This window comes from Oryza brachyantha, chromosome 1 (assembly GCF_000231095.2).
Source record: "Oryza brachyantha chromosome 1, ObraRS2, whole genome shotgun sequence".
NCBI classification, from domain to species: Eukaryota; Viridiplantae; Streptophyta; class Magnoliopsida; order Poales; family Poaceae; genus Oryza; species Oryza brachyantha.
The window spans coordinates 11,863,384-11,887,236 of NC_023163.2; the positions used below are offsets into that span (position 1 = coordinate 11,863,384).

Below are 23,853 nucleotides of genomic sequence, written 5' to 3' on the forward strand. Positions count from 1 at the left end.
CTTTTCACCAGATTTAAAATACTTGGGATTTATGTGTGAAACTTTCAAAAATGGAAACTAGGTGACTCAATCTATCTCAACACCAAAACACACATTTTTCACACTCTTATAGCTTAATCAAATTGAATTTACCAAGAGAGAAATAAAATAAATCCTGAAAACTGCAAGAGTGAATCTGTACTCAATTTTTCACCCACCTCTCACCCTCCTAAACAGCCATGACTTGGGCCCACTTGTCATTGACCTTGGGTGTCTCTTTAGCCCCCACAACACCCTCTTGGGCGTGCTCCCACCTCAGGATTTAAGGGGGAGGGGCAGAGAAAACCCCTTCATCTCCCTCCCATTCTGTTCTTGTTGCTGTTCTGTTCTTCCATGAGCTAAGCTCCCTCCTCATTTTCCTCCTCCCCAAATCTTCACAAAAATGCAAGGATCCAGCCCTGCATGTCACACCACAAGATCCCCAAGGTTGTAAGCTTTCCATCCATCCAAATAGCCTGCACATGCATCGGTTGCTGAGGGAGATCGAGAAGAAAAGAGGAGCTTGCTGCTTGGTGCAGAGCAGCAGCAGCAGTTGTTTTCCTCCTCTTGGTGAGCTTTCTTCCCCATCCATAGCTACTCTCTTAGGTTCCCCATCATGCTGAGCATTCCTAGTCTCCTCCATAGGTCACCGGTTCAAGATTTGAAGGCTAGTAGCAGGCTGCAAGCTGTTTTCTCTTCTTCGGTGACAACAGCTCGGTGTCTTTGCTTCCCTGTTTTGGTGAGTTTTTAGCTTCTTCAACTCAAGCTGAAAAGTGTCTTCTTAGCAGTAGAATCAAGTCCTTAATGTATGTTTTCTTGCATGTGATGCTCTTGGCATTCATGCACTAGATCGAGCCATCCACACGTGCTGTTTTGGCTGAAAAATGAGTGAACTTTGAAAATCCATAACTAATTCATATGAACTCCGATTTCAGTGAAACAAATTCTTATTGCTTCATAAAACAGATCTCTTCATTGTTGTAAAATAAAAATGACCAACTTTTTACTGTTTTTCTCTATAGGAATATAAATAGCTATATGTCTCCCTTGTGTGGTCTAGCTCTTCATAGATTCGTAAGAAATTATTGGTAAAAGCTAAAATTGTGAAACCAATTTTGTTGAGCTTATATTTTGTTACTCTTTGCTGTTGTGAAAATAAGCTTGACAATACTCCCCTTAAATCATGTTTAGGAGTGTATTTAGCATTCCCATGATTTTAACTTCTAAGATCCATAAATAAATAATGACAATACATAAAGCTGTGGAATAATTTTTCTTAGCACCTGTGAATGATGTACTGCCCACTAAAAATAATTATACATGTAAAAACTTGGTTTGAGTTGCAAGTTACTTGTAATGCTCTAAAGTAGACTTAATTATTTTTGGAGCTGTCATTATCTGACCTGAAGGCTTGTCATTTTCATATCTCCTAAACAATAAGTGATAATCTAGTGATTCTTTCACCTAAATTCAAGTTAACATGTGCTCTACTCACTGTATTTATTTCATGATTTATTGATCATTTCGCATGTGCATGTTTATTTGGCTCTTATTCGCATATTGCTTCTTTTCGGTAGATTTGGAGAATCCGGAGAGTACCGAGCCATATCCAGAGGAGGATAGTGACTACCCTCAGCAGGAAGGCAAGCACCTAAGCATATAGAACCTATGCTTTCTCTATAAATATCTTTGGTTGCAAAACTATACCTATATATGCATGTGTTTCCTAGATGTTAAAACGTCTGTTTTGGGTGAATTGGTAGATCCTAATTATGCATTTATTCCCTGTTATATTGCTGACCTTATCCCTTGTCACCACCGTATAGGAGTGTTAGGCTTGTTTACTTCATTCATGCTTAGCCATGCTTAATGCTAATAGAAGTATAAGGATTGACAGTACTATCATTTGTGGTGTATAGACAACTTGTACTAATGGGCATAAAACTTGACTAAATTATGGTTGATGAAATATGTTGGACTTGGACGGGTGGTAGGGCGATGAAGGAAGGTTGGTTTCCCCTGATGCAAGTAGCCCCGTCTGGGTCGTTAAGGACCGAACATTTTGACATCTATTCAAGCACCCTTCGTACTTACCACATGCCTTATTTGGGACCGGCTTGTTCTTTACTAGCTCTACTGTGATTATTTATACCACGTTGGAGAGACGTGAGGGCAGGTAGCCCTTTGGAGGGCCTCGGGTGCCTATGTTGGCTGGGGGTGCCTCCCGCGTGGTGCGCCCGCCTTGGTCACACCACACAGGCATGTGACTAAGTCGTCGGGAACCCCGGCGTGGTATAGGTGGTTGGGGTGGGATTAGGAAAGACATGTAATGAGCTTGTATCACTCGCGTACCGCACTCGACGGGGTGTGTAGCTTTTGATCCTTGTTCATTTCATGTGGGTACAGTTGTACACCTCTGATCAGAGTATAATCTATTCGAATAGCCGCGTCCTCGGTTATGGACATTGCTTGATGTGTTAGTCAGTTATGTTAGCATCAAGTGTGGATTAATATGGATGAGTTTGTGTTTGATGGTGGTGTTGGCATGCTGTGCCATGATGGTGTGGACTTGGGTAGTCCCTTGTTGTTGGTGAGAGCACCGTTTGGACTCTTTTGCTTATGTATTTCAGAATTGTATACTTGCTGTCAATAAGTTAAAATGATGTTATATTTACTATTACTTAACCACTTTTACTGTTATTTGCTTAATAAAATTGGTTTTATGCAACCTAGATGGCTTAGGTTAAGGTAAACCTTGCATACTCCTCTCTCCTTTTATATATAGTTTTGGGTAAGACTTGCGAGTACAATCTTGTACTTAATCCGGTGTCTGCAATTTCAGGTGAGGATTCCGGGTATGAGTTGTGCTTCTTGTGTGGTCACTGCTCTGCCAGGGGTGGCGAGGGCAGTGAGTGATCCCTTCTCTTGCAGCTTGGCTCTTACCCGGTTGGTTTGCCCTTGTGGGGTTGTGGCACCGCCGGCTTTCGTTTTATGCTTATGAGCTTTATTTGAGTCTTCCGCTGCTACTCCTTCTGTGTATGTTGGGACCTTGGACCCTATGTTGTATCATGTACCTTGCCACTTATTATCCATGATATGGTACTGTTATGACTATTAATTGCTTACGATGAAAATGTGAGGCTAGTCGCATTCCTGGGGACTAGCTAAGCATGAGTAACGGGTTTTGATCGCTTGAGATAATCGGAGATAGCGGTTTGGATCGAGTCACTGGGGTATGCTTTTAGTCGCTACCTTCGAGTGGTTGATGGGCATATGACGGAGTAGACTGGCAAACTATCTTACGGTTATGTCTTGCGCTCACTACTCGGCATTCCGATTATTATAACAGAAGGTTGTCAACCGTGATCATGGACACATTGAGGACGAGTGGCTATTTATGCGTGTGTGGATCTCACTCCTCCAATAGTATGTGATGGTCACGTTGGACATTGGATGTTATAATACTTGGGGTGTCCACATCCCCTCTCGGTGTCAGGCTCCACGATGTCGCCGGCCTCCATCAAGCCACTACTAGCACCGACCGCATCGGCCTATTTGATATGTGTGCAAATTGTGAGACGTGCTATTTGATATGTGGGTAAATTGTGAGACGTGCTATTTAGAAATGTTCATTTATTGTTGTGTGAGATGTTAATTTTTTTCAAATTGTGAGATGTATTTGCTATATGCGGATCTAGCATGTGCTGGGCCGAGCGCAAGCTAGCCAAATGGGATAATCCATTATCCCTCGTGGTCGATATAATAGAAAATGTTGATTTTCATAGATCCTTGGGTGCAGACAGGCGGGACTTCCATACGGGTAAATGCATTTTGACCACTATAATATGATAATCTCATCCAAAGGTGTTTTTTAAAATTATTGGGCGGCTTTAGTAACACTGCTCTTGGATACTTTAGCTTATAATTATCCAACTTACAGTAATCTAACTCAATGATCCAGATTACAATAATCCTTGTTGAAACAAACATGGCCTAAGTCACTTAAGTGGAAAGGGAAGGGGGTGTTCAATTAAAAGGTATCGAAAGGATTGACTGAGTATTCAAGGGTATATAGGGAATTTACCCTAGTAAAAGCATAGTTTCAGTTGAATAAAATTAAAAACATTTAATTAGAAATTAGGAGGTAGGCGCACCCCTATCAGTTTGGCTTCCATCCTCTTACCTCACTTCTCTCACGACTTGTTTGGGAAGTCTAGGTGAGAGGATTATGAGTTTAGAGGAAATTAATGGTGAGGTTAGTATGAAAATTTGATTTTGAGTCTATAGCAGTACTGGGAATTAAAGACGACGTTTAGATGGAGATGAGATCTTAAATGAAAATAAAGGGCTGAGATTTGTGTAGACAACATAAAAATGGAATTAGTTAGCTCCAAACTCTTACCTTTCTATAGGTATTAAAAAGTAAGATCCTTAGGTCCGTGTTGATCTTGGCAATAACTGATCCCGTCCCAATAGGTCACATATATATTCTCTAACCAAATGGAGAAGTTAATAGACACATCCATTTTGATTCCTATTCCCTTGTAAAAACTACCCTGAATCAAAGGGACCCTCTAGCTCTCACATGACTACAGGCATGCTAGCTAGTCTACATTACACCCGGCCAGATCATAGGGCGAAACATCTGATGCGCGAATGGTCCCATGGCATGCATCATATCCACGCGAATTGTCAGACAATGCAGTGACTCTTTGGTGCTTCTTCTTTATCTTTTTTCTTGTGAGACTCTTTCCTTATCTAATTTTCCTGATTGCATGGGCCTGGGTCGCTTGAGTGTATAATGTATTTATTCTGCGAAAAATATTTAAACACAAAAAAAATTATGTATGGGATATTCGAGTAGAATGTTTGTATGTATTAACTCTATATAAAGTTTTTATGTATAATTTTGTGTATAAAGTTTGTACATATAGTAATTCATATATAAAGTTTATATGTATAATACTCTATGTTTAAAGTTTAGACATATAATATTTGGTGTATAAAGTTGATGTATAGTTTTTCTAGGAGTAACATGTTTCATATAAAAGCGTATAAAATGAGAAAAATACATATGGGCTACGAGCACACACATAGCCTAGCAATATTTTGGCCATGTGGGTAGGTTGCCATGCAAGATGCACATTTGGATACGAAATCTCACTATGGCCGCGTTCAGCGACACAGCTAAGCTAACTTAGCTCCCTCGTTTTTTGCGCGCACACTTCCTGAACTGGTAAACGGTGTATTTTTTGCAAAAATTTTCTATAGGAAAGTTGTTTTAAAAAATCGTATTATCTATTTTATTTTTTAAAATAATTAATAATTATTTAATTATGTACTAATCTATTACTTCATTTTCTGCGTTGGGTAAGTTAACTTACCCCCTCCACAACCGAACGCGGCCTATGTACATATATAAGGAGGCATTATCATTCACATGGATGGGTGGGACACAAACCTTCGTGTGTTTAACATTACCATTCACATTGATGTTGCCGCGCGGCTCGTAGTTGCAGATGATGAAGACACCACGGCCAACGCCTCGCACTGCACACGCACGCAGCCCACGCTAGTGGATAAGGGTGTCAGTGGGCCGGTTCGTCAACCTGCTTGTATGCCAATTAAGTGGGTAGCCCACCAGATTACCCGCTTAATTGGCTTATAAGCGGATTCGTGAGCAAGCCCACTTACACTCCTACTGGTGGAGTCACGCCACACCACCTGGGTGGGTGTAGTGCCCGCACGTACACCTTCCCGGCCGCGCATGAAGCTGTTGCTCGCGTAGCTGTAGTCCTTCTTCTCCTCCACCCACCCACGACAGCACCGCTTCCGCAGCCATCCAGCCCCTGCCGCCGCCGGCGGAGCCCCAGAAGAGGTTCTCCCCGTACGGCCCGTCCGAGTGCTGCAACCGGCAGTCGCCCTTCCGCGAAGCTACAGAGCTTCGCGCTAGCTCCAGGACGCCGGCCCCCGCGCGCCGCGTTGTGCGGCGACACGTAGTCCTGCGGCGAGTTCTGGGCGTCGGAAGGGCGGGGCATTGTGGCCACCGCCAGCCATGGCCAGCGCGAACAAGCTCCAGATGGCTAGCTTCGCTGCCCCCTGTTATCTCTTATAGTAAGCTTACTACTCTCTCCATTTCATAATATAAGATGTTTGACTTTTTTGCTTGCAATATTTGATCATTTGTCTTATTTACAAAATTATGAAAATATCATTTATTTTGTTTTTGACTTACTTTATTATCAAAAGAACTTTAAGCACGACTGTCATTTTATATTTGTACTAAATTTTTAAATAAGACGAATGGTCAAACGTTCCAACAAAAAAGTCAAACATCTTACATTATGAAACGGGGTAGTATTATATAAATATATAGTATGCTTGGTTTCTTTTTTTATATATGTAGCTCGTATGTGCATGCATTGGGCATTTATAGTCGATCTTGTGATAGGATTTTCTCCGTTTTGCATGGAAAATGTTTGGCCAGGAGTGGCGTTTTAGTCTTGTGGGTGCTGGCAAAGAATTCAACAAACAAGTTAATTAAGCGATGGTACTACATGCATGCTGATCATCAGGTACTCGGTGTTCTAATCTTTCGATGACCAGAACGTCGGAGCAGAACAGAAAAGAGATTTAGACAAACGTTTCAGTCAAGTCATGGCATGTTTAATTCCCTGGTGGAATAGAAATACCGCAACTACGTACGTGTATCATTAGGATAAGAACCATGGATGTATTCATGTAATTAAGCACGTATAGATGTGTATACCTATTATAAAAGGGACAGTGTTTCCGTCATGCGTCTAGCGCGTGGCTACCCGTTATTTGGTTCCGCTCACGCTGATCGAATTGAATCATGGAACGATTAACAATCCAGTGGAAGAGATGCTTGCCTCCACACCTGAGGTTTCTGGGCATGTCTCAATAACAATGACATTTGTGTACTTTATCTACACAATAATTCTTTTTTATTTCTTTGCACATACTATTTTTATAAAACATTTTTTGTATTTTATTTATACTTTGTCATTTGTTCCTGCTTTTCGACAAAAACTTACATTTTTTTTCGTGTTTTTCTCTACACGAAATAATTTATGTAGAAGTATTTTGTATTTTTTAACATATTTTAATTTTGATGTGTTTTTTCTACAATCTGAAATTTAGTTTTTTTTCTGATTTTCTACCTAATCTAAAATTCCTTTGTGGTTTTCTCTACATAGAATTGTTTTGTGTTTTCCAACACATTCTCAAAAAAAAAATATTTCTACACAATCTCAATTTTTATTGCTACATTCTCAAGATTATCTTTTTATATCTTTTCTATTTCACATTCTCAAATTTATTTAATTGTTAAATTTCTGTTTTTTTTCTATTCCTAGCTTCGTAAGTTTCTAAAACATAACATATTAAGAATCTATATATTTTTCCGGTAGTGCATTATCGAGTTTGAAACATAGTAGAGATTTCTTATAAAGTTTCCACTGACCATATGTCACGTAACATAAAACATCCATGCGCTTTCCTAAAAATGTTCTCCCATATGAGGGTTGGGTATTGATCTATATGACTTTATAAGCATAATTTTTTGTAAATAATTAAATAATATGATATATTTACTATTATATGTCACAACACGATTTAGTGTGCCTTTATATTCCTTCGCTGCCAAAAAAATACCCATCTTATTTAATTAGTTTATGATGTTCATCCCAATTTACTACTCTCAATTATAAGCTTCCCGATGTTTGCAAAATTAATTCTATGTGACCGCATTTTACTATTTCTTACTCAACACGTAATTTATTGTCAAAAGTTATTTTTTTAAAAAAATATTTTAATTTTTCAAAGTGGCCTCGGAGTGCCAATCGGTTGGGTCGCAAATCAGACAACTTGGAGCTTAGGCGAGAACTTGCTGAAAAGCGACGCTGCCGGGACGATGAGCAACACCAACCCGAAGACCAGTACCAGCAACTTCGTGCTGCAGTGAAGGATACGACCTACACGACAAGATTGAACTCCAATGACGGGAGAGTGAGGAATGACAACACCAACATCGCTAGTGTAGCAGCCATAACAACCGCAGTCAGGATCGATCATGGGGATGTTGCTCACTCAATAGCTCCGACACTAACCTCAATATTAGATTCCCAGTCTTCACCACATGTCTCAACCAAGTCGACTGGCCAAGTTGTTTCAAGCTTACCGGGATCGAGAAATATGATGGAACCTTTCACCCTAAATCTTAGCTAACAGTTTTCTCCGTGGCTATTAGGGCTACTTGCAGCGACTCCAAGGCTACTGGTTACTCTGGCATAGTCGGTCCGATACTATTTGTCGAGTCTCCCCAAGTGATTTATTGATTCCTTGGCAGAGCTCCGTGATTGGTTCATCACCAATTTCCAGGGTACCTAATATAAGCTACTAATCAAATACGACTTGTATCAAGTCCAATAGCGGAAGAACAAATATTTTCAGGCCTACATCAAGTGATTCTCTAAGATCAGGAACTCAATTCCAGACATCAAGGATGGCATGGTCATCACTGCTTTCGTAAGGGCGTCAAAGATGAGTCATTCATTGCAAAGTTCACCTATAAGCAGCTGACTAGCATGAAGGATTTGTTTTACGTGGTGAACTCCTATGCCACATCGGCATATGCAGTTTTTGCATCGCGATCCGACTGGCATGACAACAAGTCTCAGCAATCCTCCAAAAAGAAAGGAGAAGTAGAAGGAGCACCGCAAGCACTTGGACAACAAGAACTGCGACTTGGACAACTAGAAGAGCTTGTAGCTACGGCTGATCGGTAATCTATCCAGAAACCATAGCTCAATAAGTATGATAAGGCAATGAACAGTTGGTGCCCATATCACCCTAACTCTACAAACACTACTAAGAATGGTTGCGTCACACGAAGGAGCTAGGCAAAATCCTTTTGGGAGCAGTCAGGTTTAGCAAGAGCAGGCTGGCTGAGAAGAAAGAGGACGACTACCGAGAACCCACACCAAGTTGACTCGCCTCTTTGGTGGTCTGCTAGCCTACGAGTCCACGATGAAGTAAAACCACTCATCAAGGGAGATCAATGCAACCACGGTGAATATCCCTCGTTACCTATGATGATCAGAAGTCCCGATCACGTTCGACTGCTCGGATCATCCTTACTGAGTGGTACACCTAGGCCAGTACTCACTAGTATTGGCCCTAGTCATCAAAAACATGAAACTCGGGAGGGTGGTTATCGATGATGTAGCATCCTCAACATACTCTTCGCCAAGACCTTGGACAATATGAAGATACCAAGGTCCGAGTTACATCCTAGCATAGATCACTCTTTCATGGGGTCATCCCTAGGTTATTTACTGCATTTCTCGCACAGATCGCTCTTCCTGTCACCTTCGGTGCCAAGGATAGTTACTGGACAGAAAGCATTTGTTTTAAGGTGGTCAACTACGAGACCACCTACCATGTCTTTATCGGAATGCCTGTGCTAGGAAAATTTAAGGAGGCTCCGCATTGTTACCTCATGGTAAAAATGTCAGGCCCTCATGGTGTTATTGCCTTGTCCAACGATATCAAGCAAGCCTTCGCCTGGGATGCCCATACTTGCGAAATCGAGCAAAGCATCGAAGCAAAAATCGATCAGGAGCAGATCCATGAGAAGTCAACTCTTTAGCCTTAGGATATGATGTGCTCATAGGCACACAATTAGATCCTAATAGGAATTAGCACTCGTACCTTTCCTAGAAAATAATAAATATATTTTTCCATGGAAACCCTCCGATATGCCGGGGGTTCCAAGAGAAGTGATTGAGCACTCTGTTAATGTTAAATCTGACGTGAAACCTATCAAGCAATGACTGTGGTGGTTCGCCTATTGCTTTTGCTCCATCTTACACTTTATCGATTGCATTATGAAAAATTTGCGGGTATAGTATGGTGTTTTACTGGTGCTTGTTACGGATTCTAACACAAGTCAAATAAACATAGCACTACCAGCATGATGTAAAAAGTTTTAAAATGATTCAATTTTTATAGATTTTTAATTAGGATTTTCATATGTTATCACTAAAGACATATGTGGCTTGCCACTAAATACGTCTATTGCTACGTCTATTGTGCGTGGAGGAATCAACCAAAGGTTGTCGTCTCATCGGTCTACTATGGAAATAGTCAACAACTGGAAATGGGCACTGTGGAGACGCTGGAACCACACACCCACCTTCCTAGAGGGCCGCTGGTGTGCACCATGGCCCTTTGGCTATGGAGAGGATGAATGGCAGAAAAGCGGAGGTTGATTGCATAAAGTAGGGCATGAATAGTTGTTCCTAAAAATATTCTAGAGACAATCATAGAGATGATTGTATCACTTACTATGTTTATGTATATTTTGAATAAAGTAATGTTCCTTGAAGTAGATAACTTACTTGTTGATCAATGAGTAAGTGACTCATTCATGAGACTCTTTGTTAAGTACTTGTTGACGCTAAAAATAACAATCAACGGTCACACACGTAGGCATGGGAATCAATCTTAGACCACTCCAGTGCAGGACCTAATTCTTAGAAATACTGGCGTGCCAGTCAGTTTGATCCTGTAACTGACAAGATATAGCATAGAAAACAGTTAACCCTGAAATCGCTATCAGCTAGGTAGCCGATACCGTCCCAGGACCCTAGCCGATAGACCAGATAATACGCTTTACATGAATTTCATGATAGTAAGCATAAATATGCCCAATCGGCTGCATCAGAAGTAGGATAAACACTAAATAGACCAACCAGCTAATTAATCTTAAAAGATCGGACCCAACCGAGACAGTCGTAAGATTAATGAGCCGACCGGACTGCTTCAGTGCTTATCGCACGTAAAGTTAACAGCCGATACGAGACTAAGTGCGGAATTAGACATAAACTAGCCTGCCATACTAATTACCAGCACGAAATAACAATAAGTAACAACATGCGTTCTCACACTAGATCTAGAAGATCGAACCTAATCGAGACAGTACAGACCTAAGCATAATCACACATGAGATCAATTAACTATTATAATTTGTGAATAATAATATATATAACAGACCAGCGTAATATGTCAACCATTTTATTAAACCCAGCCCGATCGGACAAACTTCTATGAGTATATCGTACCAAATATACATAGATCAGACTAACCAAGACAGTACACAATTGAGTATGATACAACCATAGAAATATGAAGATCGACGAGCTTAATGAGCCAATCAACAGATTACTTAGGATAATGCTGGCTAAAACTCCAGCAATAAGCCCTCATGAGCCTCCAATCCAATCTAGTAAGGTGAACCCAGCAAGCCAAATTGATCGGACCGAACTAAGACAGAATTAGGCTAACCAGAAACCACGTTTACCAGATTGAATAGAAGAACTCATCAGGACTTGATCGAGAACTACTACTACTTTAAGCTAAAACAGATCAAAGCAATAATAGAACTCAGCCCACCGATCAACCAGGCAGGAGATCAGACTTAACCGAGACAGTCCTGTTCTAGTTGATCGACGGGTTTTGATGAACTAGAACTTACATTGCGAAGCTGACAAAGCTCGCGCCGAAAGATCAAGCAAGTCGAAAATTTGAGGCGATGCGCCAAGTTTAATTGATCTGAAGATAATTTACAAGGACCCCGGGTACACATATTTATAACCCTGGGTGATAACTAATCTATCCGGACAATAATCCGTTATTAAGTAACTTATGGGGTTTGGACTCTAATTAGATAACAGAATCCCAACCGAAATCTAAGATAAAACCTAATTAACCTACACGGACTCACAGCTAACACCGAATCTATCTCTATGCTCTGGGCCCAATCGGACTCCACTTCTTGTCCGACTCGGACTCTATCGACCACAACCACTCCGCATCCAATCTCCTGCTTCCAGCCGATCTGCGCTTTCTTATCCGATCAGGTCTTAGCTATGTTTCTATTCGTAACGTCAATTTGCCAAAATCTGGCGTGAACACATGCCCCTCAATTTCGGAATAATTGATTGTTCCGAAATTTTCTCTTTCGTAGCTAGTCTCCGCTATCGGCTCATACTATAGCAACGGTACAGCCTCAACGGATCCCCTGTTTCAGTGCACTGTGCTAACGGTCACCTCCACTAGCTTGCGTTATAAGCTCTCTTCCCCTCCGACTTAGACCTTCCTCACCATAGCTCTCTCCTTCCGCCACAACCTCTTGCAATCTCTGAAGTACACATTCCGCGCTCCATTTGCCCTTGAACAACAACGACCTCCGGAGCCTACTTCCGCCCCTCACCAAGGAGTCACTTCACCGGCCCAACCAACGCATGGCTTCTTCGAGCACCTCCCCGTCAATGGACGCCACCCTCTTCGAAATCCCCGAGGTAACCCCGTTATCCTGCTTCTCTTTCCGCCGTACCACGATTTCTGCCCATGCACCTCTCTTTTAGCCGCTTTTGATCTCCTAGGGTTTACTGTTTACCTCTTGCCCTCATTCTGTTTCAACTTACTAGCCGATCATATTAGCATCGTAATCGGCCCCTTTAACTTTGCAATATACTCACAGCAACCCTTCCATTCCCTTTTACTGTTTCAGAACCATAAATCGCATATCCTCATCCCCTGCCCCAATGCCCCTTTTTTCTTTCTTGGACCATTGGGAAATCCAGATCCAACCGATGTTATTTGCTCAGAAGCCCTTAGAATCCCTTTTAAGAACGCTCGTCTCAACACTTCAGACTGGACCCATTCCTTTAGATCATTTCCAACCCCTCTACCCGGCCGGAGAGACTGGCATAATAGAGTTTGTAAGGCCAACGGGACTCAATGGGAGGAAATGGACATAAGGCACTGCATCGGCTGTTAACTGATCTTGCGAAGTTAACCTCCTGGAGCCGATGTTATTCTCCCATGGGAGCACTGCCTCATGCCCATATACCAGTTGATAAGGTGGAACTTGAATGGACCCATGACATGCCATCCGATAAGCCCAGAGCGAATCGGCTAGCGAGGTGTGCCATCTCCTGAGTTGCTCTGCTATCTTTCTCTTTATTAACTTGATCAAACTCTTGTTTGAGGCCTCTGCCTGTCCATTAGCCTGAGCGTAGTAAGGAGATGAATTGAGAAGCTTAATTCCCATGCCGACAATGAACTGTTGGAACTCCTCCGAGATGAATACTGACCCTTGGTCGGTGGTTATTGTCTGAGGAATTCCGAACCTGTATATGATATGCTCTTTGAGGAAGTTAATTACAACGGCCGAAACCCTAGCCTCACCTCCCCGACAAGCAAAACCCTAGCAATGCGCGATGGTTAGCATGACCGCGAAAGCCTTCCGCCCTTGGATGTGCGTATACTGGTAGATGCACTGCTACGTTGCGGTGTTGATTGGCATGAGAATACCATGAGAAGTTCGTGCAAGGAGGAGATGCTTGTGTGTGAAGAAGATTGTATTGACTAGTTCCTCCACATTGATGCATACTTCGCCTGGTCCCTGACTCTAATTCCGTTGCTCTTTATGTCGAGTAGTAACTATCTATGATCTACTTACTCACAAGATATCCTGGTCTATCGGTTACCCTATAGAGCTTACTCTATAGAGCTTACTGTCTTAGGCCCTATTTAGTTTCCAAAAATATCACATCGAATTTTTGGACACCTAAATAAAATATTAAACATACATAAACATTAAAACTAATAACACAATTATCAGGGGAAATGGTGAGACGAATCTTTTGAGCCTAATTAGTACATAATTAGCCATAAGTGCTACAGTAACCAGTATGTGCTAATTATGATGAATTAATTAGGCTCAAATGATTCGTCTCGCGGTTTTCAAACGGAATCTAAAATTTGTATTAATTAGACTATGTTTAATACTTCAAATACATGACCGTACGCGTCGATATGATGAATCTCCTGAAAATTTTTGGGATCTGAACGCAGCTTTAGTGTAAAAAACGTGCCTCTTGTACATACGTCGTACTTGAATGACAGACAGTAGTAGACAGTGTCAGCAACGTTAAATAAAATAAGTATTATGCTCCAAGTACAGGTGTCCAGGGCATAAATGTTAGTACATGATCATCCGTTTTCAAATATAAAGCACAAAAGTAGTAACATTTTGCCCGGTGCTAACTGTGACTATTATTTTCCAAATGTTACGTGTTAATTTTGATGCCCGGGAATGGTAATTCTAGTCAAGAACTGCACGTCATGGCCAGTTGAAAAACTATTTGGGATTATTTCATGATATTGATCGCTGGAAAGATGTCAGATTTAATTAAATCTATAATAGTCGCTACGTGTTCGACATTAAATTCAATCTACTCTCTCCAGAGCAATATGTCCGATTGTTTAGGACAAATGCACGGTTTACAAAAATCATCTCTTAACTCTTATTTTCTATTATAATATATAAAATAAATTTAAACTTTTATTAAAGTACTTTTTTAAGGTTATCAATATGTGTTATCAAATGTGTTAAAAATAAATATTTTTAAAATTATTAATAGTTAATAGTTAAAGTTACAAAAGTTTGATGGTAATCTTGCCCGAAAATCATTGGAATTATCAAACTGAAAAAGTAATCAATATGAGCCGAAGTAATTTAATTAACCAATCACAAAATAGTTAATCACAGTGTAATTAACCAAATAGAAACAATACTATGTATATATTCTAACAATAAATTTTTGAGAGATCTGTACGAGAGCTACATGTGTATACAATTTCTAGCATCCTACGATGGAAGGAGAAGAACAGAATACCCTCATCAATACGAAACGGTATTGCTAGGGTGTCAAAGGTATAGGGTTAATTTCTTTGAGTTTTGTGGCGCGATAATTGACTGGAAGATAGGAATTAAATCATTTTTACACAAAATTTAAACTTTAGAAACAGATTTATTTTGAGATGGTTGAGGATCGTTCTTAACTACGTCTTCCGCCTGGAGGTGGGGAGTGCTGTCGTTGTATCCGATACCCTTCCTCTTGGTCGGGAAGATCATGAAGACGAAGCTCGACAAGAACGCCATGCCCAGCGGCAGGTTCTTGAGGAGCTCGCTAGTGTTGCCGCCTGGATTCTGGCCGAAGAAGCAGCTCTGCAGCGCGATGTCGCTGAACGCGACGGTGAGGAACACCATCGCCGTGAAGAAGGCGTGCACGAAGTCGACGGGCTTTAGGCACAGCTCGCTGTGCCCCAAGTTCTTCTCCTCCTCCTCTTTCCGGGACATGTTGAACACGTTAAGCCCGCGCCGCGTCGCCACGCCGTAGTAGAGCTTGCCGTCCCCGTCGACGACGCTGTCGGTGAAGGAGAAGAAGAGCGAGAGCGCGGCCAGGACGCCGACCAGCACGGCGGTGAGCCACTTGTTGGCGTCGTTGCAGCTGCCGTGGTTGGTGAAGGACGGCGACAGCGCCTGGTACGCCAGCACCGTCCCCGTCGGCAGCAGCTGCGCCAGGTTCGCCGTGCTGGCCATCACCTTGTCGGCCACTGGCTTCGGCGCCGGCGTCTGCGTGCTCGCGTCCTTTTTCTCGCGCTCGTCGACGACGACGGCGGCCCTTGGCGTCGGCGGCGACGGATCAGGGGCGGTCGCCGCGGCCGCGCCGCCGTTGGTGATCGACGTCATGTTGATGACGGTGGCGTCCGGAGCCGGAGGAGACCCAACAGATGGCATTGCGTTTTGCTTCGATATCGAGTAATCAAGCAGCTGGTGTGTTGTAGATATCTGTGGCAGCTAAAGCACCTGCGCTTATATAGGTGAAAACTATTTTGAATGATTCCAATGTTATGTGCGCATTGAATTTTCTAAGCTTGAATCTTACCGAGGTCTACATGTACTGTGCATGCATGGAATTCAACCGATGAAGCATAGACTGCAAGTGTGGTCAGCAGCTCAGCGCCAATCTCTGCACTGAGTACAGTTTCTTTTTTCTTTCTACATCGTACTCCAACTTGGAGTTGGTGGAGTGCTGGGAATTTCCATTTTTACCAACGTGGCAAAATTTGTCGCTCGCTGCTACTAGACCATAAAAAATAACGGTTTCGTCGTGGCATCGATTCATGCCTTTTTCCTCGAAGCCGGGAAGATGATTTTCTTCTTTTCTTTTTTAAAATTTTGGGCCTGTGGGAACAACGAGCAAAACAAAAAATAAAGTTTGGTTAACTTTTTGTGTGCAACTTAGTAGCCGTTTGGTTGTTTGGACGACCGAAAGCCAGCTCGGAAATACTGTGGGGTGGAGAGAGAACGACATTTTGAACCTCCCGTTTTGGATACAGGAAGATGATTTAACAGCAAAGCCCCGCAAAAAGAATTTATTTTATTTACCTTAACTGCATGTATAAGCTACAGGTATCTTGTAATTTAATCGCGGAAGACAGGAGGAGCTACCTTATATCGACTGGGAAAGTAGAAATACTACATGTGTATACGAGGAGCTAGAGCTTCTCCTTCCATCATAAACAATGCATCCATTATTTTCAATGGTCTATGAATTCATATACTACAACTCCAGCGTCGTGTCCATGCTGATTTCCTAAATTTAACGAATAATCAATGATATATGTATATGTATATATCTGCATGCATATGATGCCATTAAATTTATATTTTAAAAAAAGTATTTTTCATACCACGCTAATTTAGCAGTTGAGGATAATATATTAACAATCGAAAGGCATTAGGGTCAAATAAAAATCAGATATCTTGACTAGAGGTGTTAATACGCCTTACTTTTTTCCAAGTTAATTAGGTCCAAAATAGATTCAACTAAAATATTATAGATTTTTGAACTAAATATTTTTAAGATTATAAGTAGAATAAGAATAGGACACCAGGGTTGTGGTCCATTTCCACCAATCTTTTCTATCAACAGCCACGTAGTATACCGATGGTCTTGAGTACATATGCATTTACTGTGTGGTTTTCAGTTTTGATGACGTGGGGCGTGCGCCGGATCGAGATTTATGTGCATTTTTCAGCTGTAGTAGACATGTATGAATTGAACAATTAATGATACGTTAGTTAGTTCAGTTTCAGTGTGCTGGATATTGCATTTATATCTGCATGGTTATCAGTTGCAAGCTAGCAACTTACGTGTAAACAACATCCTTGAATATTTCCTTTTGTTTTCTTCCCTCTAAGACCACATGCACTATAAGTCGTGTACATCACTACTCTTAACGTAGCATGTTTTCATCCTCGTTGACAAAAGAATCCCAATGTGCACCATCTAGATGGTATTGAGATTGAGAGAAAAAAAATTTATCTTTTTTTCGTGTTAAAGCATGACCAGCATATATAAATTCTAGTTCTGGAATTTTGGGATTACATATAAAAACTACACAAACAGTTGTCCTAACTCCTAAGGCGCCAAAAAAAGTTGTATTGAAATCTCCAATAACAGAGAACTCGCTCCCCACAAGTTAGGATGAGCTCATGCATGTTCCCAATCTATCATGCACGAGTGTGGAAAGAACGACGCGTGGGAGGAAGAGATAATTAACAACGTGTTCCGTAGCAAGAATTTCCGAACAACAATTTTTTGTTGGTTTTCCTAATATACATTTGTGAGTAATAACTGATTAACGAGGTCATCAATGTCAGGTATTATAATCGGCACAGGTTAAGTATACCATGAGCACACTAGAGCTAGTTTACATCTATCACTACTAATAAGTTAATCTATGTCGGGTAAATGTTGGAACCATCACAGATGTATAGATGGAACTGGAACAAATAATGACTTTATTTTTGTCAGGCCTACGTCGATCGGAACAGTTACATATATAAATGGAACCGATATATATTACTATGAATACATCTTTGAACACATACATATGGATATATATCTTAAGAATAAAACTCCTTTGAATTTTAAAAATATTATACCTAAAAATCTTATCTTGGAATAAATTAGTACACATAAGGAGGGGAATGGGAATTTTTATAAGAGGTTCAAGTGCATGTAAAATTTCTTTTCTTTTCTCTATAATTTATATGAATGTAAAATTTCATCTAGTTTTCTATAGTTTATTTGTACAAACTGAACGACAATCATAATAATTATTACTTAGAAATCTATTTTTTTCTTTCAAAACGCACGAGCGGGCCTCTAAGATCAGATCGTCACGTGCACAATGTGTGCGTGGATACGTGCGTGCGCGCACACTATCTTAATTACTATGGGAAGCATATACCAAGACGAGGAAGCATATACCCAGAATGTATTAATTTCATATGGGCTATCATTACTTAATCTCTTTCTATGCCACGGTGGCCACGGCACACAACCAGGGAAAAACAGGCGCATGAATATGACAAACTTCCAACATGTTATTTTAATTGTCTTATTTAACATTTAAAATAAATTTTATCATTCATTCTATTTAAATAACATAATTATTAGTTATTTTCATTTATTATGAAATACTTATAATTTTTATAATTACATAAAAATTATAAATAACTAAAGTTACGACCTCAGCTTATGAATCGGTGGGAGGAAGTACACCGTACACAGTACTCCCTCCATTTTTTTTGACGCCGTTGATTTTTTTTATTTATATTGGACTCTTCGTCTTATTAAAAAAATTGTCGAAATATACAAAATTATAAATTATACTTAAAGTTAATTTAGTAATAGATCGATCAAATCATAATAAAATAGTTAATAATTATATAATTTTTTTTGAATAAGACGAAGATTTAAATGTAGATATTTTTGAGAACAATTCAAATGTAGATAGAAAGTCAAATAAAAAACGGAGGCGCGCGCTCGGCGGCTAGCTGACCGTACGTACCTCCCCGGCCCCTTGCGGTTTCCGGCGAATTGGTCGTAGAACGCGCGCCGCGCACGCCAGGCCGTCGACCGATCTAGCTAGCTATACCCATCCACGTTGACGTGGCTGCGAGCGTCGCCGCGCGCGGAGATCGATCGATCACTGGCTCGCGCGACGGAAAGGGACGCCGCCGTGCGCGCCGAAGGAAAGCCCGCCCGCCCGCCCGCCTCACTAAGCTAGGCTGCGACGACGGCGTGTGCACGTACGACTCAACCGGTCGTCGTCGTCGCCGTAGATAGGTACAGCACGTACACGTTCCGTGGATGTGCAGACGTAGGCGCGCGCGCGCGTGCTTCGAAGAAACGGACAACACAATGGAAAGGAGAATTCCATTTTCTAGCTTTTGTATACACCCAACGGCGCCACCCGCAGTTCACTTTTGCTTGTGATTATAAGCTAAAATTTAATCTTTTCTAGCTTTAAATTTAAAGTTTAATTTTAAAGATTTTTTTCACCGAAATTAATTATTTCCTAACCATATATATATCTATTAAATCGCTAAGAATACATATATATAAAATATTTATTTATTGATTATTTTTGTTTAAAATTATATGGTTTGCTCTTTTATATAAAATACCCAAACAATCACGCGCTCTTATACTGCAAGTTAAGTTAGAAGAAGGCTCCCGTCATGTTCCTATTTGACCCTGGCCGGTACATGCAAGTTTTCGCTGCAGACCAACGACTTGAATTTAGTGTTGACCTTTCTTAATTAATTCCACCCATTAACACTTGCGTTAACTATTTGTCAATGTCTGGGCTCTCTGCCTATGCTATACCGTATCACTTAATTAATTGCCGTATAGCTGGTGCCTCCCTCCTTCTCAGTGAGCGGTTAAGAACACGTGGGGAAATAACGCTGTTGTGTGGTCATCATATAGCAGGGAAAATTAGAAAAATACCCCCAATTACCACACTTAGTTTAAGATCTCTCCTTATAAATTGATTTGATATCTCCTAATTCAATTTGGTTTGACCCTGCCCCCTATTATTTCTGCTCACGCATCAATTAATCCTTGTAGCTGCACATGCTCACACCAGCTCATAGGAATGTAAATAGACCGAAAGAATCTGTGGTTATTAATCATGCTAGTTGGACCGGGTGTGCTTGAGGTCATGCATTTGTCTTATTGGATCTTCATAGCAAATTTAAAGTGAGAAAGAATAATATTTGATTTCACACTGTATGTGTCCTTGGGGAGTAAGATGTGCTTGAGTCTATATGTGTGGATTATTCGTTTCTTGTACTCCCACTAGATTGAATTTGACTGATATATAGTAGGCTTCTTAACCACATCAATCATGAGATGCCCTAGGTCATATAAACCATGAAGAATCACCACGAGTGACGGTAAATAATCTTAATTAGGATTAATTGCCATGACCAAATATAAGCTCTAATTAACTTACCTATCATGTACTGGCACCATTAAAGTCCACCTATACAATTAGAGAACAACTTCAATAATAAAATCCTACTAGCAAAAGGAGGAATGAGAGAATCTGTAAAATAAGCCAAGTTAATTATACATAAACAGGAGGTTCACCATTTGGTTTCATTATACATAAACAGGAGGTTCACCATGCGTGGTTTCATGATTCTGGAATTAGTATCTTAATTACCCTGATTAATCTGGATTAATTGATCAAACCATCGCCATGTTGTTTTTAAATTAAACGGCTAATACTCTAGAGGTATCATAGTTCACTCATCAAACATATGCTAATTGGCTTAGTTCACCAGATCACGTATAGCAACTCGTGAGTAGATCTACTAATCTAGTGGCTGTATGTGTGTACGTTTTGCAATGAATTCGAATTCGTTGGCCGGCCTATTAATTGATTTTTGTTCTTTACTATGATTAGTTAGCAAGCGTACAATGAATCTACAATACTATAAAACTCTAGTAAAATTATAAAATATGTTATACATCGATCCTTAGTAATTCATTGTAAAATGTTGAAATATGATATGCATCCTTACTAACGACGTGTAACTCACTGGAATAATCTGATCATTCTATCATCCATTTTGTTACCTCCATTAAATTTCATCAAACTGGCCAAATTTAAATTAGAGTTCAAAACTTCAATCGGCAAATTGGTGCACTTTTAAAATGTAGATAAGATAGTCAAATACATTCACTTAATTTTCGGGTAACCCTGTTTTGTTTGAGTTTAGTTCTAGGAGCAAACCTTTTCTACATTCAGACTTCAACCTTGTCAAATGGAAATTCTATGAATCACAAAAGCAGTACTTCACCTAAGTTTCCATCTCTGTTTAGTGGACCCATGTCGACCCAGCTAGCCTATTCAGGAGGCTTGGCCAAAGTAGTCAAAAAGTCTCATTCTCCCCCATATATAGCAGCAATTTCTTCCACTTGGAATAACACCACATGTTTCTGTCCCCCTAAAGCCTTGTTCGGTAAGGCCTGGAACGGCCCGGAATGGCCTTTGTTCCGGCCGGAACATAGTGGCCCGTTTCTAAATCTGGTCTGGCCCAAAAGCGTCGTTCGTTTCGGCCTGCCTGGATTGGAAACGGGCCCGTTTTGGCCTCGTTCCCTCTGTTTCTAGTCTGGATCAGATCCCCACCTCCGACCTTCTGGCTCCAATCCACGCGAGGTGGCGGCGTGTGGCAAGGGATGCAGGGACGCGAGGAGACGGCGCGGCTGGCGACGCCAGGACGCGAGGAGATGGCGCGGCTGCTCACCGACATCGACGCCGACGGCGACCTCCGCTGCATTCTCGCCGGTAACACTTCCTGTTCTTGCTAGGGTTTTTGCTAGGGTTCTTGGCTGCCTTCTTGCCGGAGCAGCAGCGGGAGGAGGTTTTTCCCTAGATCCGTGTCCCGGTGGTGGCGGCGGCACCTCGTGTTCACTTGTGGTTGTTCGTCTCACGTTCACTTATGCCTGCTCGGGAGGAAGTTTTGGTTTTGTTCCTTTCTGTTGTCCAATGAACATTAGGTCCATAAAATTGCTAGTTCTTTTATCTTAGTGATGTGCAGCTGCTAGTGTTGCAACAAGAAGGGAATGTTTTGAATTATAAGGGCAAATCATTGTGCATGATTGGATCACGGATGGAATATTTGCCATGACAATCTTGTGCTCGGTTTGTCATGGAATATTTGTGCTAATATTTGTGAGACTTAACCAATCACCTAAAGAACAACAGTCCACTGGACAGTGATTTGAAAGTGAAAGAAAACTCACTTCCTCATGTTATATTTCCATTTGATACTCGATGTTTAGCATCCCAATATATAATATGGAGTCTTCTTAGTTGTTTTCATTTCTGAACTGGAAAATGAGTTGCTATCTATGGTGGCCAGAAAATTATAGTTCTAGATTGCAGTGGTGTTTTGTTGCATTGTATAATGGTCTTTGAATTGATTTATATCATGCTAATATTGAAAGCTAGAATATACTGAAGAGTTTTGCAGATGCAAAACTCACAAATTCTTGAAATTTATAACTCAGCTTTTCCTTGAAAATTTCTTGTTTATTATATTTTTCTTGGCTGATTACCTCATCTTTCAAAACATTGTGCTAATATTTGTTATGGAATATTTGCCATGACAAACTTGTGCTCGGTTTCTTTTTGCTGATAATTTATCATAGTGATACCTCTTAATTGTAATTATTCAACCAAAATTTCATTAATTTGGGTACAGTACGGTAGCAGTAGTGTGCATATATAAATTTTGATTGTGCATTTCCTCATTTCTAGTTACTTTTATTCAGATTGTACCAGCAGTTCCTAGGATTGGTGAAGACGAGCCGCCTCCTTCCAGAAATATAATTGGATGCATACCTAGTATAGTTTATTTTGGGAGTGCACACAATTATATGCAAAGATGACAGTGTTAAGAAAAATATTTGGATAGTATAAGCATGTTTTTGTTCAAGAAAAACAATTATAAGCATGTTTTTGTTCAAGAAAAACAACCAAACAGCTTTATATATAGAGATTAGAGAACTAGCCACATCGCCTAATGCAGAGGCACAACTGCACTAGCCTGAACAACTCTGCTCTAACTACATCACCTTCTCTGAATTAAGCAATATGGGAACATCGTTCCATCCATCACCAAGCTCTGGTTGTTGCTTGACCTTGGCAGTTGCAGTGTGCCTGTTGCTCCCATGCTTCTTTGCAAGTGAGTGTGTGCATATAATTCTAGTTTATTTTCTCTGCTATGAGCCATGACAATCTTCATTCTAGCTCATGGCATTTATTAATTAATTATATCAGGATATACTATATTAGTAAACTCTGAAACTAACTTGTTCTCTAATATACACGATTTGTTGCAGGCAAAGAAGCCCTGGCAATGTTTGAGAAGGCTTGCCATTGCTTCGATGATCGCAATGTAAGTGCGACATCATTTATTAATCAGAGTCAGAGGTTTTTTTTTTCATTCTTAAAGAGACATATACCTATTTGACTAAAATGATGATGTGTATATATAGGTGTGGACAAGTTCAGTGATCGTCTGATGGCAGCATTGTGATATGGTTGTAATGGTTGTGATCTTCAAAAGAACTTACGCAACTTAATTTTTAAAGTGATCAAAACAAGGTTGTAATGGTTTTTGAAAGACCTGGTTATGTCTATCAGCTCGTGATATGTTGTGGTGTCCTTTCTTTCTTTTTGCAATCATCCGGATCATCATACAGATGAAGGGCTTCAGCATTTATTCATTATTTATAAATGAACAGAAAACTTATGATATGCTGAATGGCCTGTGATATGTTGAATTTTTCTATACAGCAAGTTTTCTTTTTGTAATCTGCTTGTGATATGTTGAATGACTTCATTCCAGCTCAAACCAAATGCACTTTTTTGAAGAGGTGGATTAACAAAAGGAGTGGATTCAATCCATAGGTGGTTTCAATCCATAGTGAAATCACCTGGATTCATTCAAACCTGGCTAGGAACTGTTCCAGCCAGGATTGAAACTTAGCTAAACCGAATGAGGCCTAAAACAGCTTGGAA

At 40.6% G+C, this 23,853-nt stretch overlaps 2 protein-coding genes, 1 long non-coding RNA gene and 1 pseudogene across 3 annotated transcripts; 2 read left to right on the forward strand and 2 right to left on the reverse strand.

Moving 5' to 3' along the window:
- The first annotated feature begins 218 nt into the window (after positions 1–218).
- On the forward strand, positions 219–3,170 carry LOC107303554. Its single transcript, XM_015833248.2, has 5 exons — positions 219–251; positions 494–588; positions 664–757; positions 1,596–1,661; positions 2,861–3,170. Exons 1-5 carry the CDS (start codon positions 219–221, stop codon positions 3,017–3,019), a joined length of 447 nt encoding a protein of 148 aa, XP_015688734.2. The 3' UTR covers positions 3,020–3,170.
- A 285-nt stretch (positions 3,171–3,455) lies between these two features.
- Positions 3,456–8,115, reverse strand: LOC121054136 (annotated as a pseudogene).
- A 6,614-nt stretch (positions 8,116–14,729) lies between these two features.
- LOC102713318 (protein DMP10-like) lies at positions 14,730–15,525 on the reverse strand. Its single transcript, XM_015833256.2, has one exon. The coding sequence runs from the start codon at positions 15,494–15,496 to the stop codon at positions 14,906–14,908; it is 591 nt and encodes a 196-aa protein (XP_015688742.2). The 5' UTR covers positions 15,497–15,525; the 3' UTR covers positions 14,730–14,905.
- Positions 15,526–21,444: 5,919 nt separating this feature from the next.
- LOC107304700 lies at positions 21,445–23,650 on the forward strand. The gene is made up of 3 exons (XR_001550770.2): positions 21,445–21,612; positions 23,172–23,227; positions 23,328–23,650. It is a non-coding gene; the product is annotated as an uncharacterized LOC107304700 (long non-coding RNA).
- Positions 23,651–23,853: the final 203 nt, after the last annotated feature.